The sequence below is a fragment of the Gavia stellata genome, chromosome 17 (assembly GCF_030936135.1).
Source record: "Gavia stellata isolate bGavSte3 chromosome 17, bGavSte3.hap2, whole genome shotgun sequence".
Taxonomy (NCBI): domain Eukaryota; kingdom Metazoa; phylum Chordata; class Aves; order Gaviiformes; family Gaviidae; genus Gavia; species Gavia stellata.
The window spans coordinates 5,205,748-5,218,567 of record NC_082610.1 but is presented as its reverse complement, the minus strand read 5'-3'; the positions used below and the strand labels follow the sequence as shown (position 1 = coordinate 5,218,567).

Below are 12,820 nucleotides of genomic sequence, written 5' to 3'. Positions count from 1 at the left end.
TTATACATGGTTATATGTATATATAGTTATATATAGAGAGAGTTTTTTATATACATGTATATATAACAACTTGAGTGTTATGTTCGGTATATCACAGCACTTTTAGTTGGTAATTTTGTTCTGATTTCTAAGGCAAATAAAAAACCCAGAACGTACCTCGTTTTTCTACTCTTCTATAGCTGCACTCACTGTGAAACATTCATTGGGGAAAAACTGATTTCTATCATAAGACTTCAAGTTCAGCTGAAACGTAAGGCATCATTTCCACGTGGTAACCTTACTGACTGTGAGCACAGTGGAGGCCAACAGAATTAGCAATATAGTTTTACTGGTAATTTGCTAATCCAGGGCTGTAATTTATTAATGCAAAATTGGTATTTAATGGAAATATCTGCTGAGTCAACTTTATTTCTGATTATTCAAATTTTTGTCTGTCTGTCCATCCCCTTTCCCTCCCCCGCCAAGACATGAAATTATTTCTTAAATACACTTTTACAGGTACTCATAATGTGAGATAGCAAGGTCAGTGCATGGTAAAGATTGCGTAGTACATTCACGCCTGCATTACACACATGAGGTGGGCTGCAATTTTACAGTATCTGAAATTTATTTGGGTATTAGGATTCTTTCAATCACTGGAGAAGGGAGAACATCTGAAAGATGTCATTCAAAATGGGAAACTTATAGCAGAGAAGACAACTTGAACTAGAACAGTAAGATCTCCCAGTTTGAATCCATTAAGTTCTTGCGGAGTATTGGTGCTTATAACATTTCAGCGCACCTTCTCTCTACACGCTGGATCATTTCCATTATTAGTTAAAATTTTATTGAGGTTTAACAGAAAGGCTCAGGAGCTTTGTGCAGCTTTTAACATATCAGTCTTAAACAGATGCTATCCCAAGGCGCAGACTAGCCTGCTAACCTCCTTGACGATGAAAGGGTGGCCTGGTTTTCAGAGATACTACCGAAAGGCTTAAATTGTAAGGTGATCACCTACACTGCCGAAACATGGTCTAGTCTAGCAATCCCGTGTTACCGACATGCTTCATGGTCATTGCTGATGGCGCCAAGAAGAAACTGTAAAATAAAACGCTGTTGCAGGTGAGTCCATGAGACAACCTGAACTGGCGGTGTTGGCTCTCAGCAGTCCCAAGGAAGTGGGGGCTTAGTGCCTTGGCTATCACTAGTGATACGCCAATGAACTGTTTTGCGGAGAAAATGATAAAAAAATCTTTTGCAAATAAAAGCCTCCAAAACAAGTGGGATTTGAGTTCTCTGCCCCATTCCAAAGTCACTAATATTTCAAAGCTGGGGATGAAACAACACAACTCACCTCCTTCCATTTCATCTCATCCTGAAAGTTGACAACTATTCTGACGTGCCTGCCTCCTTCTTTCCGGGCGGAGCCATCTCCAGTGTCATCTAACAGCATGTCTGTGAACAGAAAACATCAACAGCTTCACAGCTGTATCTTAATAACAATGACGACTATTCTGGTTTACGCCAACACGGCTATTGTAGTCAAACACAACGCATCGGGGCTTCACCCACCCAGAGGTAAAACGTAAGAACCAGGTTTACTGACTTCCCTACCCAATATCAGCATCACTCTTAGAAAGTGAAGGTCATTGAAAATTATTAGTCAGTTACTCTGTATTTTCCTTCCTATGATATATCCCCTGGCAAATGTACACCATTAAATGGCTTTAAACATGACTCTTCGCAGCTGAGGTCATAATTGGATAACTCCGATCTAGGGCGTAGCAGACCTATGACGACATTTTAAAAGAAGGCTTTATGCCAGCTCCTGACATATTTCCACACCTCAACTGTTAATAATTTTCACGCTTTCATTTTTCCATGGCTAACCAAATGAAATCTTCCAAGTACAGGATAAAACCTGCCCACCGCCTTTCTCATTAAACTCACCGAGACTGGTTGACTCCGTGAGGTTCAAACTGTGTTGAGAGAGACCCACTGAATGTCTCGGAGAGGATGAAATGGAAACCTGAGACTGAGCCCTGCTACAGCTGCCGTGGTTTTCAGATTTCAGCCGATCATTTTCTGCTTTTAATTTTTCAATCTCACTCTTGAAAAGACAAGTCAGGAGTTAGAAGGCACAGTGAAATCGTACACTTAAAAGAGAGCAGCGTAAGTAACTTGAGAATAAATACTAGTTTAGCAGAAATGCCATTTTCTTAATATTTTATTTTAATAAATTAATGATTTTAATTATTACGACATCCCTTCCATGAAACTTTTCAAAGTATCCTAGAAAATATAAATATGTGGGAATTCACTAAACAGTGAAATGCTGCTACTTTAAGGCGGAGAGCATGGGAACATTTTGAGACGTTGCTGACAGTCAACAAAATGATCTCCCCCGTAGGTTTCTAGGGGTGAAACAGTTACAGCTGCGGAGTTGAGGGCAGCAGAATTCATGTGTTCAAGCTGACTTTTAATGAAGGTACAAGGTTTAACACTGGCACAAAGCTAGACATAACTTTTAGTAAGCATTCAAAAACTTCAAATTTACCTTCTTTCAGATCTTTACCGTGTGACAGGGTGGCCAACCTTCAACACATTAACACAGACTGCAATATTCGGGGCGGTTATTTCTTACCTGCATTCTGTTCATCGCCTCCCGAAGCTGGTCAAGCTGATGAGCGGAGCTAAGGGCTTCCAGACGAATATCAGTCAACTTCATCTCCTTGTCTCTTAGCTCATTTCGTAACTGCATGACCGTTTCAGCTTCACTGTCAGTGCATTCAGATATACTGGAGAAGATTGAAAAATAGACATTGAACAAGATCATTTGTTACTTCTGAGATAGCGCTACTCCATCATTTATTAGTAAGGGAGGGAAAAAACCTTTTTTTCTGCAGGAAGCAGGCAACAGTTTTGGCTTATTGGATTAGTGATGCCATAAATTAGGTTATTAAATAGGTCATGGAAACATTAGAGACTAGTGAAATAAGTTTGTCTGAGGGTTATTTTTCTTTAATCAGCATCTGAAACAGAATTCTGGAAGCCACCTACTATTGGACAGTCTTCATTTTTTTCACGGTAGTTGCCATAAAGGAAAACTTCTGAAGCCTAAATCTAAATAAATTAAGGGGGTGCAGGCAGTAACAGCAGTTGGTTGGAGATTGATGAGTTTACAGACAGATTTAAAGCTCACCAGGTGTGCACAGCTGGGTTTCCCTGAACTGTTCTGGAGGGCTTTAGAACTCTACACCTATTGAAGCGTGATAAATTCCTGCTCGCTTTAAAGCACTCATGCTTAAAAAATTTTTGGTGGCATTTTCCTTCCCTCCTCCCACAAAAAAAGATTCTGAGTGAGTAACATTTCAGCACATTCATAAGTGTATCTCTATAAAGATCAACTACACAGCTGCACGCTTTGAGGGAGATTTCATTTCAAATGTTTCTCCCTACATCAGGTTAATGAGAGATGTTTTCCCCATCAAAAAGCCAGTAAGCCAAAATACACAAGTTTGACTTGTGCTCTAGCCTTCCCGCAGTTCACATATTTACTCTTTTTCTCATGTTTGGTCATGAGACGTATGCACATAGCATTTTGACTGACGATAGACGGGATCACCATTTGACAATTTTCTGGCCTTAGATTTCTAAAGCACAATTTGCTGTAGTCACCAGAAACTCCCCAAATTAGGCTCGAGAGACTGGAGAAGCTTTTAAAAAAATTCACGGGGGATTATCTTCCGCTACTAACATTTCATCGTTATTATACGGCTGGAAACTATTGCAATTGTTTTCACCTCTTCATGTGAAAAAAAGCGAGGGGCAAAACTTCAAGTTTGGGTACTTACTCAAATGCATGTGATCTGAACTCAGGCTGGAAGCTTTGCATGGCATCTACAAGGTCATAAGGCTGTCTGATAATTATGTGTTTCACAATACTGCCTCTTACAACTTTCTGTATTTATTTATCCTACCCAAGTGATGAAGCTACTGATAGAATTAACAGAAAATCTGTTTTACAAAGTTTTCCAAGCACATTCTAAAATGTGAGTTTAGACTCAAGCCAGTGCGGTAAGGCAATTATTTAACTTTATTTCGCAGGTGGCCAAACTAAAGCATCAAGATTGCCTGTGACTGTCCCATGAACATAAAAATGAGTTAAGCAGCAGAGCAGAAGTCCTGACTTTAAAGTCTACATCTCATTCAGCTCTGGCACTCATCAGAGGCTGATCAGAGCCCTGAGCTGAGCCCTCCCAGCAACCTGGGGGAAAAAAATCCTGTTCACCTTTCTGTCAAATTATTTTTCACCCCATTTAGCATGTTGCATCGGCTGAGTGAAGTTGTCTGAGAAGTAGCAGGGCCAGGGCAAGGGAAGGACCAGGCACAGGTGGCTGGGGAGGTACAGAAGAAATGAGGAGTGGATCATCTCCACTCATCAGGCACAAACCGTTAGACGAGTTCAGCTGTATCACTAAACCATGCTGTTTCTCCAGGAAATCCTTACCTTTATCTGAATTTGTCAACTTAATTGGGAACTCATCATTGCAGATTAGTACAATATGTGCCGTCTTTGGCCAACAGAGAAAACAAAATCCCAGACTTGGCCTGGCTTGTTTCATTAACAGCAAGAGATCCAATTAATTCTGCACTCCAAGGTCACCCTGGTTATAAACACTCTTCATACTCAGTATGTTCTGCTGAGAGAGCACCCCAATAAAATATTAAATCATACTACAGTAACGACGCAATGATTTTGGCTTCCTGGACACTAATGCAAAGGTGCCGGGTTGGGAGTCAGCTTACAGAGCTCTAATTCCCTGAATATATAAATTCAACTTTTCTGTCCTCAGCCTGTAATCTCCTTCGACTACAGAACATTCAAAGTCGGCAGTAGTTGCAAGTGTGATCTTTGCTCATTCTTTTGCCAGTAAGACAGGGTTAAGGATTTTACCCAAAACGCTTAGCAAAACACGGCCCCCCCGGGGAGATAAGGTAAGTGATGCTTGGGAGCAGGACTGATCAGCGGCCACAGACCAGCCCTGAGCTACAGGACAATGCCGTCCAGCCCACTGCGTCTTCCGCTGTGGCCTCATGGTGACCAGCTGGTTTTAGCAGTGCACGGAACTGAAGAGCTGTCAGACTCTTGTAGTGCTTATACAGATGCGCAGATTCTTAGACGGAGGAATCAAAGGGGACAGGACGGTGTAGGGTACATTTTGCCTCTGCTTGTTTCTGTAAAGCGGCCTAGAGATGTCCTGTCAAGCTAGCATGGAAAACATCGGATCTCTCCAAAGCAAGATATTTCTGTTTTTCTCTACCAACGCAGCAAGATGCCTTCCACTCCATTTTCCATTTAAAAATTAAAAAAATCACTTACAGAGAATTGGAATGGGAAGCTCTCAGCAATGGTGTTGAAACAGTGGAGTTATGGTGTGGTAGCTTTGGTGAAGAAGGTAATGACGAATCAGTCATCTCCTCAATATCTGAATGAGAAGATGCTGACTTGGGAGATTTCTTTTTACCAAAAGCTTGCTTGAAGGAGCTGCGTAACTGAAAAAACAAGACCACAACAGTAGGCACATCATTAAGAATGAAACCAGGCAAAAAAAGCCACAGAGTAAAAAGTCTAACATGCAAATACTCCAAATGATACAGCCATACTCGCATATATTTTAATACGGGTAAAAAAAGAATAAAAAAGCTTTTTTCCCTTAACTATTTTATGAGATTAATAAGGTCAATAGGACTGGATATCAATGCTTCCTATTTTGAAGATAACTATTTTACAGCAAATTCTGTTCAGTGCAACAAGCTTTACAGCGGTGTTGTAACAACTTGCAGCTGTAATGTAACGTGGCTCAGACAAGGTTAATGATGCTGAAACGGTTAGTGATGTAAATGGATGGGTTAGCTTTGTATCTCATAGTTTAAAGTAGGTCTTCCTTACCTCATTGACCTGCCGGAAGAAGCGCAAGCAAAAGGAAGTGGGGGAAGGAAAAAAGACATGTTTTAACAGATAAAGCCAGTGATAAGGAAAGCTTTGGATTTCTAAGACAAACGTGACCCATAATCAACAAAGACCAACAGTTACTTTAAAACTGGAACCCTGTATTTTCCAAAACCAGGTGTTTCAAACAACATACGGGCATTTTTTGCATTACTTGAGGGAGACACCAGACCCAGATCTTCTAACTACTGAAATTATATTTTCTCCTTAGCTCAGACAGAATGTTTTGGCTAACAGCCAAGTTAATATTGTGTTTCTCCTTGCAGGAACAGGTATTTCACCAGCTGAAAAGACTGAATCTTCTCTACCTGCCTGCAACTAAAATAACCTTTTTTAATGTGACTGCCATTTTCCAAACAACAAAAAGAATGAATATTCATGGGATTAAACTGATGTTATCCTGAAGTTACAGTTCAACAGTTAGTGTTCAAGAAGCGTTTGGACAATGCTCTTAGAGAGATGGTTTAACTTTCAGGTTGCCCTGGGTGGAGTCAGGGTTTGGACCTGATGGTCCTCATGGGTCTCTTCCAACTCAGGAGACTGTATGAACACTGATTAACGCTGTCACAAATTACATGTTGTAAACAGGCTGGCTTAATGTGAGCTGCAAGTTATTTTTAAACTAGACAAAAGACTCCTACAGTGAGAAATGTTGAAAATCTGGTGTTTCAGCTCTGAATGGACAGCTCTGTTGTTTCTATATATAACAAAAAGATCTTGGCTGAGAACTTCCTCAGTATTTGTGGAATAAACAATGTGTGAATCAGACTCGACTTACGTATTTCTCTCAGTAAATTACTGATTTAATTTCCACCTTCCTTTTACAGCAATGATGTACTCATTTTTAAAAACAACATAAAAATACTGTCCTATTTGTCCTACTTCATGAAAACTTTATTTATTTCTCTTTATAATAATAAGATGTTTCCTTAACCTTCTTTAAAAATGTAGGATTATATCTACTAGGTTACAGTAACAAAGAATAGAAGCTAAAGCAAAAATTTAAAAAGTGTTTGTCTTAACTAAGGCTTAATGGTTACAAAAGGCTTGTGTTGCAAATTAAGAGTCGCCAGCAATTTAAAAGTTACAGCAATTTACTTTGTCTATAACTAATGTATAACCCATCACAAGAAGGATTTGGAGATGACATTGTTTCTATTCAACCAATTATTTAAGGGCCAGAGTGGAAATACTGCTGTTATGAAGGAGCTGGCAAGATATCGAAATGAAACCACCGGGATAAGAGAGAAATAAAACCAAGAACCTGCTCAGGAAGCTGTTTCTTACAGTTCAGGAGTTTCATAAACATGTCTGAGAGGATATTGTGCAAATACAAATCAAGCTTTTACCAGCTCAAACCATGTTTTGTAGCTATACAGATTTACCTGTACACCCAAAAGATTCAGGGAGATTTAAATTCAGTGGGAAGGAAGGGGTGGATTGCTTTACTGGCTACAATAAAGGATCTAGGGACTTCAGTCCAAACTACAATCAGACTAGGTCACTAAGGCAGTTATGGTCTAATTGAAAATGGAGTTTAATATAATGTACCTTTCCTCCAGTACAGGGTACCTTGTACACAGTACATGATGAGCAAAGAAGGAAGAATGGGAAATGACAGGTAAGTACTGCAAAATCTTGCAAAATATATGTCCATCACAATTAATTTTTAAAAATTGGTATTTTTTTGTTGTAGAACACCACTGTAATGTTCAAAACAGAGTTCTTAAAGTGTTTAACGTGTTCACTGAAAAGCCCTACAAGCCAAAAAGAAAAAAAAAAGTGAGAATGATGTCTCATTGTGGATTTCTTTAATGACAGACGTTGAGTTTTCCCTAAGGGGTTGGACACCATATTACTTTTGGCCAGAATTGATCTTTGACAGCTATTTCTAATTTAAGACTGGCCTTTTGGCTCTTGAGCTAAAATTCAATCCTAGGCAGAGTCAACACAAGCATGTACACCACTTACGACTCAATTAAGCCTTCAAAAGAGAGTTTACACAGGATTTAAACGGTGCATAGTCCTTGTGCTGACCTGTTGTGTGCGGGGAGGAAGGAGGAGCTGAGCGGCTAGATTGCACCGTGCATGTTCTGACAATTTTATAGAAACCTCACGGAATCTGTTAAAATACACTCACCCAGTTCTTCCTCTTCTTTTTCTTCGAATCACTCTCGATGTTGCTTCCCACACTGGAGTGACTGGTAGCACTGTTAATACTGGAGACGCTATCCGAAGAGTGCTGCCTTCGGATCCGCAGGTCTGTGGGTTGAGCAGCTCCAGGTCCTGAATACGAATGGAGGTGGTGTCAAAATTATGTAAGAAATACCATCTAAGTTACATTACTGGGATAAGTAAGAGAAGCGAGATAAGACTGCATTCAGGCTTTATATTGGAAATTACTGGAAATACCAAAGAAAACAGAACCAAGGGCCTGACAGCTCTGAAATGGGGATCTCTGCTCCCTCCTGCTTCACATCACTGTCTAGATGGGTGAATTACTAAATGCTTATAGTAAATTCAGTGAGCTCACGCGGAAGGTGGAAAAGCGTTGTTAAAACGCCTCCTCGTGTGTCTTAACACATCCATTTACTTCTGCAGAAGTGACCGCACGATTTACGCAGATCCCCCTTTCAAATCCCCACACGATACCAAAACAACTAACTAGAGCATGGTCACGAGACAAAGCTGATCTCTGATGGTTACATCAGATATTACCAAGAGGTCTGAAGTCCCCTGAGCACCGCACAGGCGCTAAATGTAGTGCTTGCTTCTCACCTTTGCAGTTGAGCTCAGGTGTGTTGATGACTCCATTGATGGCAGCCTGGGCAGCAGCATTTTGCTTCTTCAGTAGTTCAATAGTCTTCCTTAACTCGTTCAGTTCTGAGTCCTTGAATAAGAAAAAAAACAAACGGTGATATGTTGGAAAACGCAGATGGTATCTAACTGCTCCAAAGAAGCCACATTTCAATCTGAGCATTGGTAGCTGATAGAGAATTTGTGGACTATATGCGTACAAAGAGATGAAAGTGAGGTTTGGTATACCTGGGGAAGCACACCCTCAATAGGCTGCAAATTAGCTTGGTTATTATAATACAAAAAAGCGTACATGCTCTGTAATACACGAAAAATGAATATTCCAGTATACTGTCCAAAACCCCAACGTTTTGCCTGTCTTGCAAGGATTTTTCTTGGTGCTTCTCTTCAACATGCACGTGTGTGCATGCACTGGGAAGAAATTTATTACGAAAATATGCAATACTGAAGACCTGTGTTCAAAGCAACAGTTTACAGGAAGAACCTGATCAGTTGTCACAACATTCCAGTGAAGAAAACGAGTGTTTTATACAAAGTTTTTTATTATATTTTACTTATAAATTTTACTTTTACACTTTTTATTATATTTTACTATATTTACATCACCACAATTGAGGAAACTAAGGCAAATGGTGTATGTGTTTTTCCACCCGCCCCCATAACTACAGAAGGAGCTCGAGCAACAACGCTGGAAACAGAAGTTAAGACTTCACCAAATACTCTTCAAGCTTGCCTTTTGTTCCGCCGTCATTGTCAGGCTCTGCAGTCTGATCGTCATGTTCCCCAGGCTCTGCTCAAATGCTGCCACCAGGTGAGCCTGAAAGTTAAAGCATACAGAAGGAGTTTGGTTCCCTCCTCCCAAAACAAGAATATTTCTGCAGGTACGTCAATGGACCGCCTCCTGCATTGCATTGTTTGTTGTGTGACACGGAGAAAATCACGCTGATTAGAAAAGGCCAAGTGAGCAGAGCATACCTGGTGAAAATGTTTGCAAACAAATTACCAGGAACAAATTAATTGTGGAAAATTAGAAAGGTAACAGACCAATTTCAGAATCTTAGAAAATGACAGCCCTTTCATGTACAACTACTACTAGCAGCACACTATGAAATGATGCCGTTTTAGGCTATAAACCATGCCCCGCTTGGCACGCTTTAGAAAACACAGACGTAGGAGTAACGCTGTGACCTGGCACATCGGGATGAGAGTTCCTGGTGGCGGCTCCTCAGTCAGCTGCTACAGCCACTTCTTTGCTACCATGATTTCAACAGCCAGGACAGTTCTCTCAGACACACTCTAACAGAGCAGCAAAGTGAGATTTTTTTCCGGTTGGGAATTCTCATTCATTCTGTAAAACGTGCAATCCTACATCCAGAATACATCTGAGAACAAAGCCACCTTCTGGATCCCTAGGAGTGAAGGTCCTTGGAAGAGCCACATCTCAAACTAATGCAGTTCACATACTTTTCTCAGTTGTTTACAGCTGCTTGGATTTTGTGACAAATGGAAAACACATTTTGCCACTTCATTGAAACAGAAAGATATATTAGATTCAATTTTTTTTGGAAACATCTCACAGATTAAGTAACTGAGGCTTTTAAAGGACACTTTAGGGAATACACCTTGCACCTGAAAGTATTCCTGATACCACAAAGGCATGGCAGGATGGCCTTGGTTATCTAGCCACGTCCCCAAGCTATTGCAAAGGCAATGACGTGAAAAGACCTCCTATCACAAAACGTAGAGAGGAAAAAGAGACAAATCCATCCATATTTCTAAACATCTCCTGCTGTTCATTCTTGAAATCAGACTTAATCTTTGACTTTTTACATGGACCATTATTAGCAGGTATAAGGTTACTTACTCATAGTTTTCACGTACCCTCACACAGTTAAGGTAAGTCTCGCCACAAAGCTTTCACAAAAAGTTTAAATATTTTCCCAACGAATGGAAAAAAACCTGGAATGTCACTCCTAAGTTTTAGGAAGATACCTTAAAAAGTAAAATAAAATAGAAAACAGTAAATGAAATATAAAGCTGATTTTTAGACAGAGGAAAGCAGGCAGAAATTTTCCTCCAACTAGATCGCTATTTTCCTTGTGGATATTTAAGGCAAAACGATGCCGCAAGTCACAGAGGTGGAGATTCTCTGGAGATTGGGGTGCGACCCCAACAGCAGAACTCCGAAAGCCAAGTCAGGCAGTTCAGTCCAGAGATGCCTTCTCTGCGGAGAGGGGTAAGGATGGAGACCGGACTACTGCAGCACTGTAGCCAGTCTGCCAGATGCTTTATCAGCCAATATACCTGCATCTAACTCAAAGACTTCTCCCATATCTGAGTGCACCTTGCTTGCAATCAAGGTCCACGCGCTAAATATCATCCAAAACTTCGTGGTACTTGGCCAATTACCCTTTTTCCTTTTCCCATGAAGCACTGAGAACCCAACGTCGATTATATTAAGGACATCAGCTAGGAACTGAAAATGACTGAGAAGTGAAAAGAAGGAAAAGTAGATTGAGAAGATGGAAAGGAACTTGATAAAAGGGAACTATGTTTCTAGTGCCACAACGTGGCAGTGTGTTATAGGTATACATGTATATGTATATGCATGTGCACAAATAACTGAACACAGGCACAGTTCAATATATATTTGTCTCATTAGCCATAATAATCTACACTAACCATAAAAAATAGTATTTCATTTCTCTATTAAAAATCATCCTAACATGTGGACGTGGCATTGTGGGACGTGGTTTAGTGGGCATGGTGGTGTTGGGCTGATGGTTGGACTTGATGATCTTACAGGTCTTTTCCAACCTTAGTGATTCTGTGATTCTGTGAAATCCTTCCAAGCGGAAAAGGACATTCTCCCACCTAAACATATACACAACAGCAAAACCTTTCACAGAGCTGTTCCAGACTTACTCATCAGCAGCACACAGCTGACTTACCCTAAATAACCGTTCTCACATTTGCAATGAAAACAAACACGAGCAGTACAATAACAGCAGGATGTGCATCTCTCATTCCCATCAGCCCCTATGAAAATAAGAAGAGCTGAGACTGTGAGAAAATAGCAAGAAGTAATTTAAACCCTCACGCTACACATGTTGGAAAATCTAAATATTTATTTTAAAAACACAGACCGCAAAGGTCCTTTTGGGGAGGATGAACAGGGAACAACAAAACTGATATTCAGGAATCCTCAGCAATACTTTGCAAAAGCAAAATATAAATGAGCTAGCGGGACCGCGTAGGTGAATAATGGGATGCAAACCCTTAACGCTTTGACCTTAACCTTAAGGAAAAATTGCACTTTCAAAATGGGATCAAGCACCTTGAAATGACTCCTATCTGGAAATTGTTCAGTGAGCTATGGAAAAGAGTTATCTTCACTTCCCAGTTGGAGCAAAACGTTTTCAAAATTCTTGCCCCGATGGCCTGAGAAGCATCAAAAACTGCAGCGTGTATACACGAAAATTCAGGAAAAAATTAATGAAGTAAATAAGGATTAAATAAAGAACTCAAATTGCCTAAATTAAAAGCATTTAAAAAAAAAAAAAATCTTGTGTAAAGGAAATGGCCATAAAGCAGAGTCTTAACAAACAGCATTTATTAGCCTTAACTTTTTTGGGAATAGACCTGGCCTTTTACATGGACAAAGAGTATGTTAGAGGAGGTAGCTAGAGACTGAAATATATTACTAGGACAGTTATAGCAACATCTCTGCAGCAAACTGTTGCTGATTTATGGACAAATAAGGGACAGGCCCAAGTCTAAGAAGTTTAAATAGCACGAATAAAAAACTACAAAATTTTAGCAAAGTGAATGAAGCAAAAATGGAATGTTATCAAAATAATTAATAAATGACACTAACTTTTTTCGGGGGAAAAAAAACCCCAACATCCCCCCCAAAAAAACCCCAAATGACCCACAAACAAACAAAAATGTACGGCGGCAGCAGCACATGTGAAAAACTATTCTCCGCAAAGCTAGTGTAGTAACCACGCA

At 40.1% G+C, this 12,820-nt stretch overlaps 1 protein-coding gene across 3 annotated transcripts in view; it reads right to left on the bottom strand.

Annotated features, from left to right (window-relative positions):
• NAV2 (neuron navigator 2) overlaps nt 1–12,820 on the bottom strand; it is a 230,251-nt gene that overhangs the window by 12,554 nt on the left and 204,877 nt on the right. For 2 of the 3 annotated variants that reach the window (XM_059825934.1, XM_059825936.1), the window contains 8 exons: nt 9,543–9,626; nt 8,771–8,882; nt 8,133–8,278; nt 5,933–5,941; nt 5,363–5,535; nt 2,624–2,777; nt 1,930–2,089; nt 1,334–1,434 (listed from right to left, as the gene is read on the bottom strand). In XM_059825934.1, coding sequence (XP_059681917.1) covers nt 1,334–1,434; nt 1,930–2,089; nt 2,624–2,777; nt 5,363–5,535; nt 5,933–5,941; nt 8,133–8,278; nt 8,771–8,882; nt 9,543–9,626 — 939 coding nt within the window. The remainder of the gene's footprint in view (nt 1–1,333; nt 1,435–1,929; nt 2,090–2,623; nt 2,778–5,362; nt 5,536–5,932; nt 5,942–8,132; nt 8,279–8,770; nt 8,883–9,542; nt 9,627–12,820) is intronic. The other variant, XM_059825935.1, reaches the window with a different exon arrangement.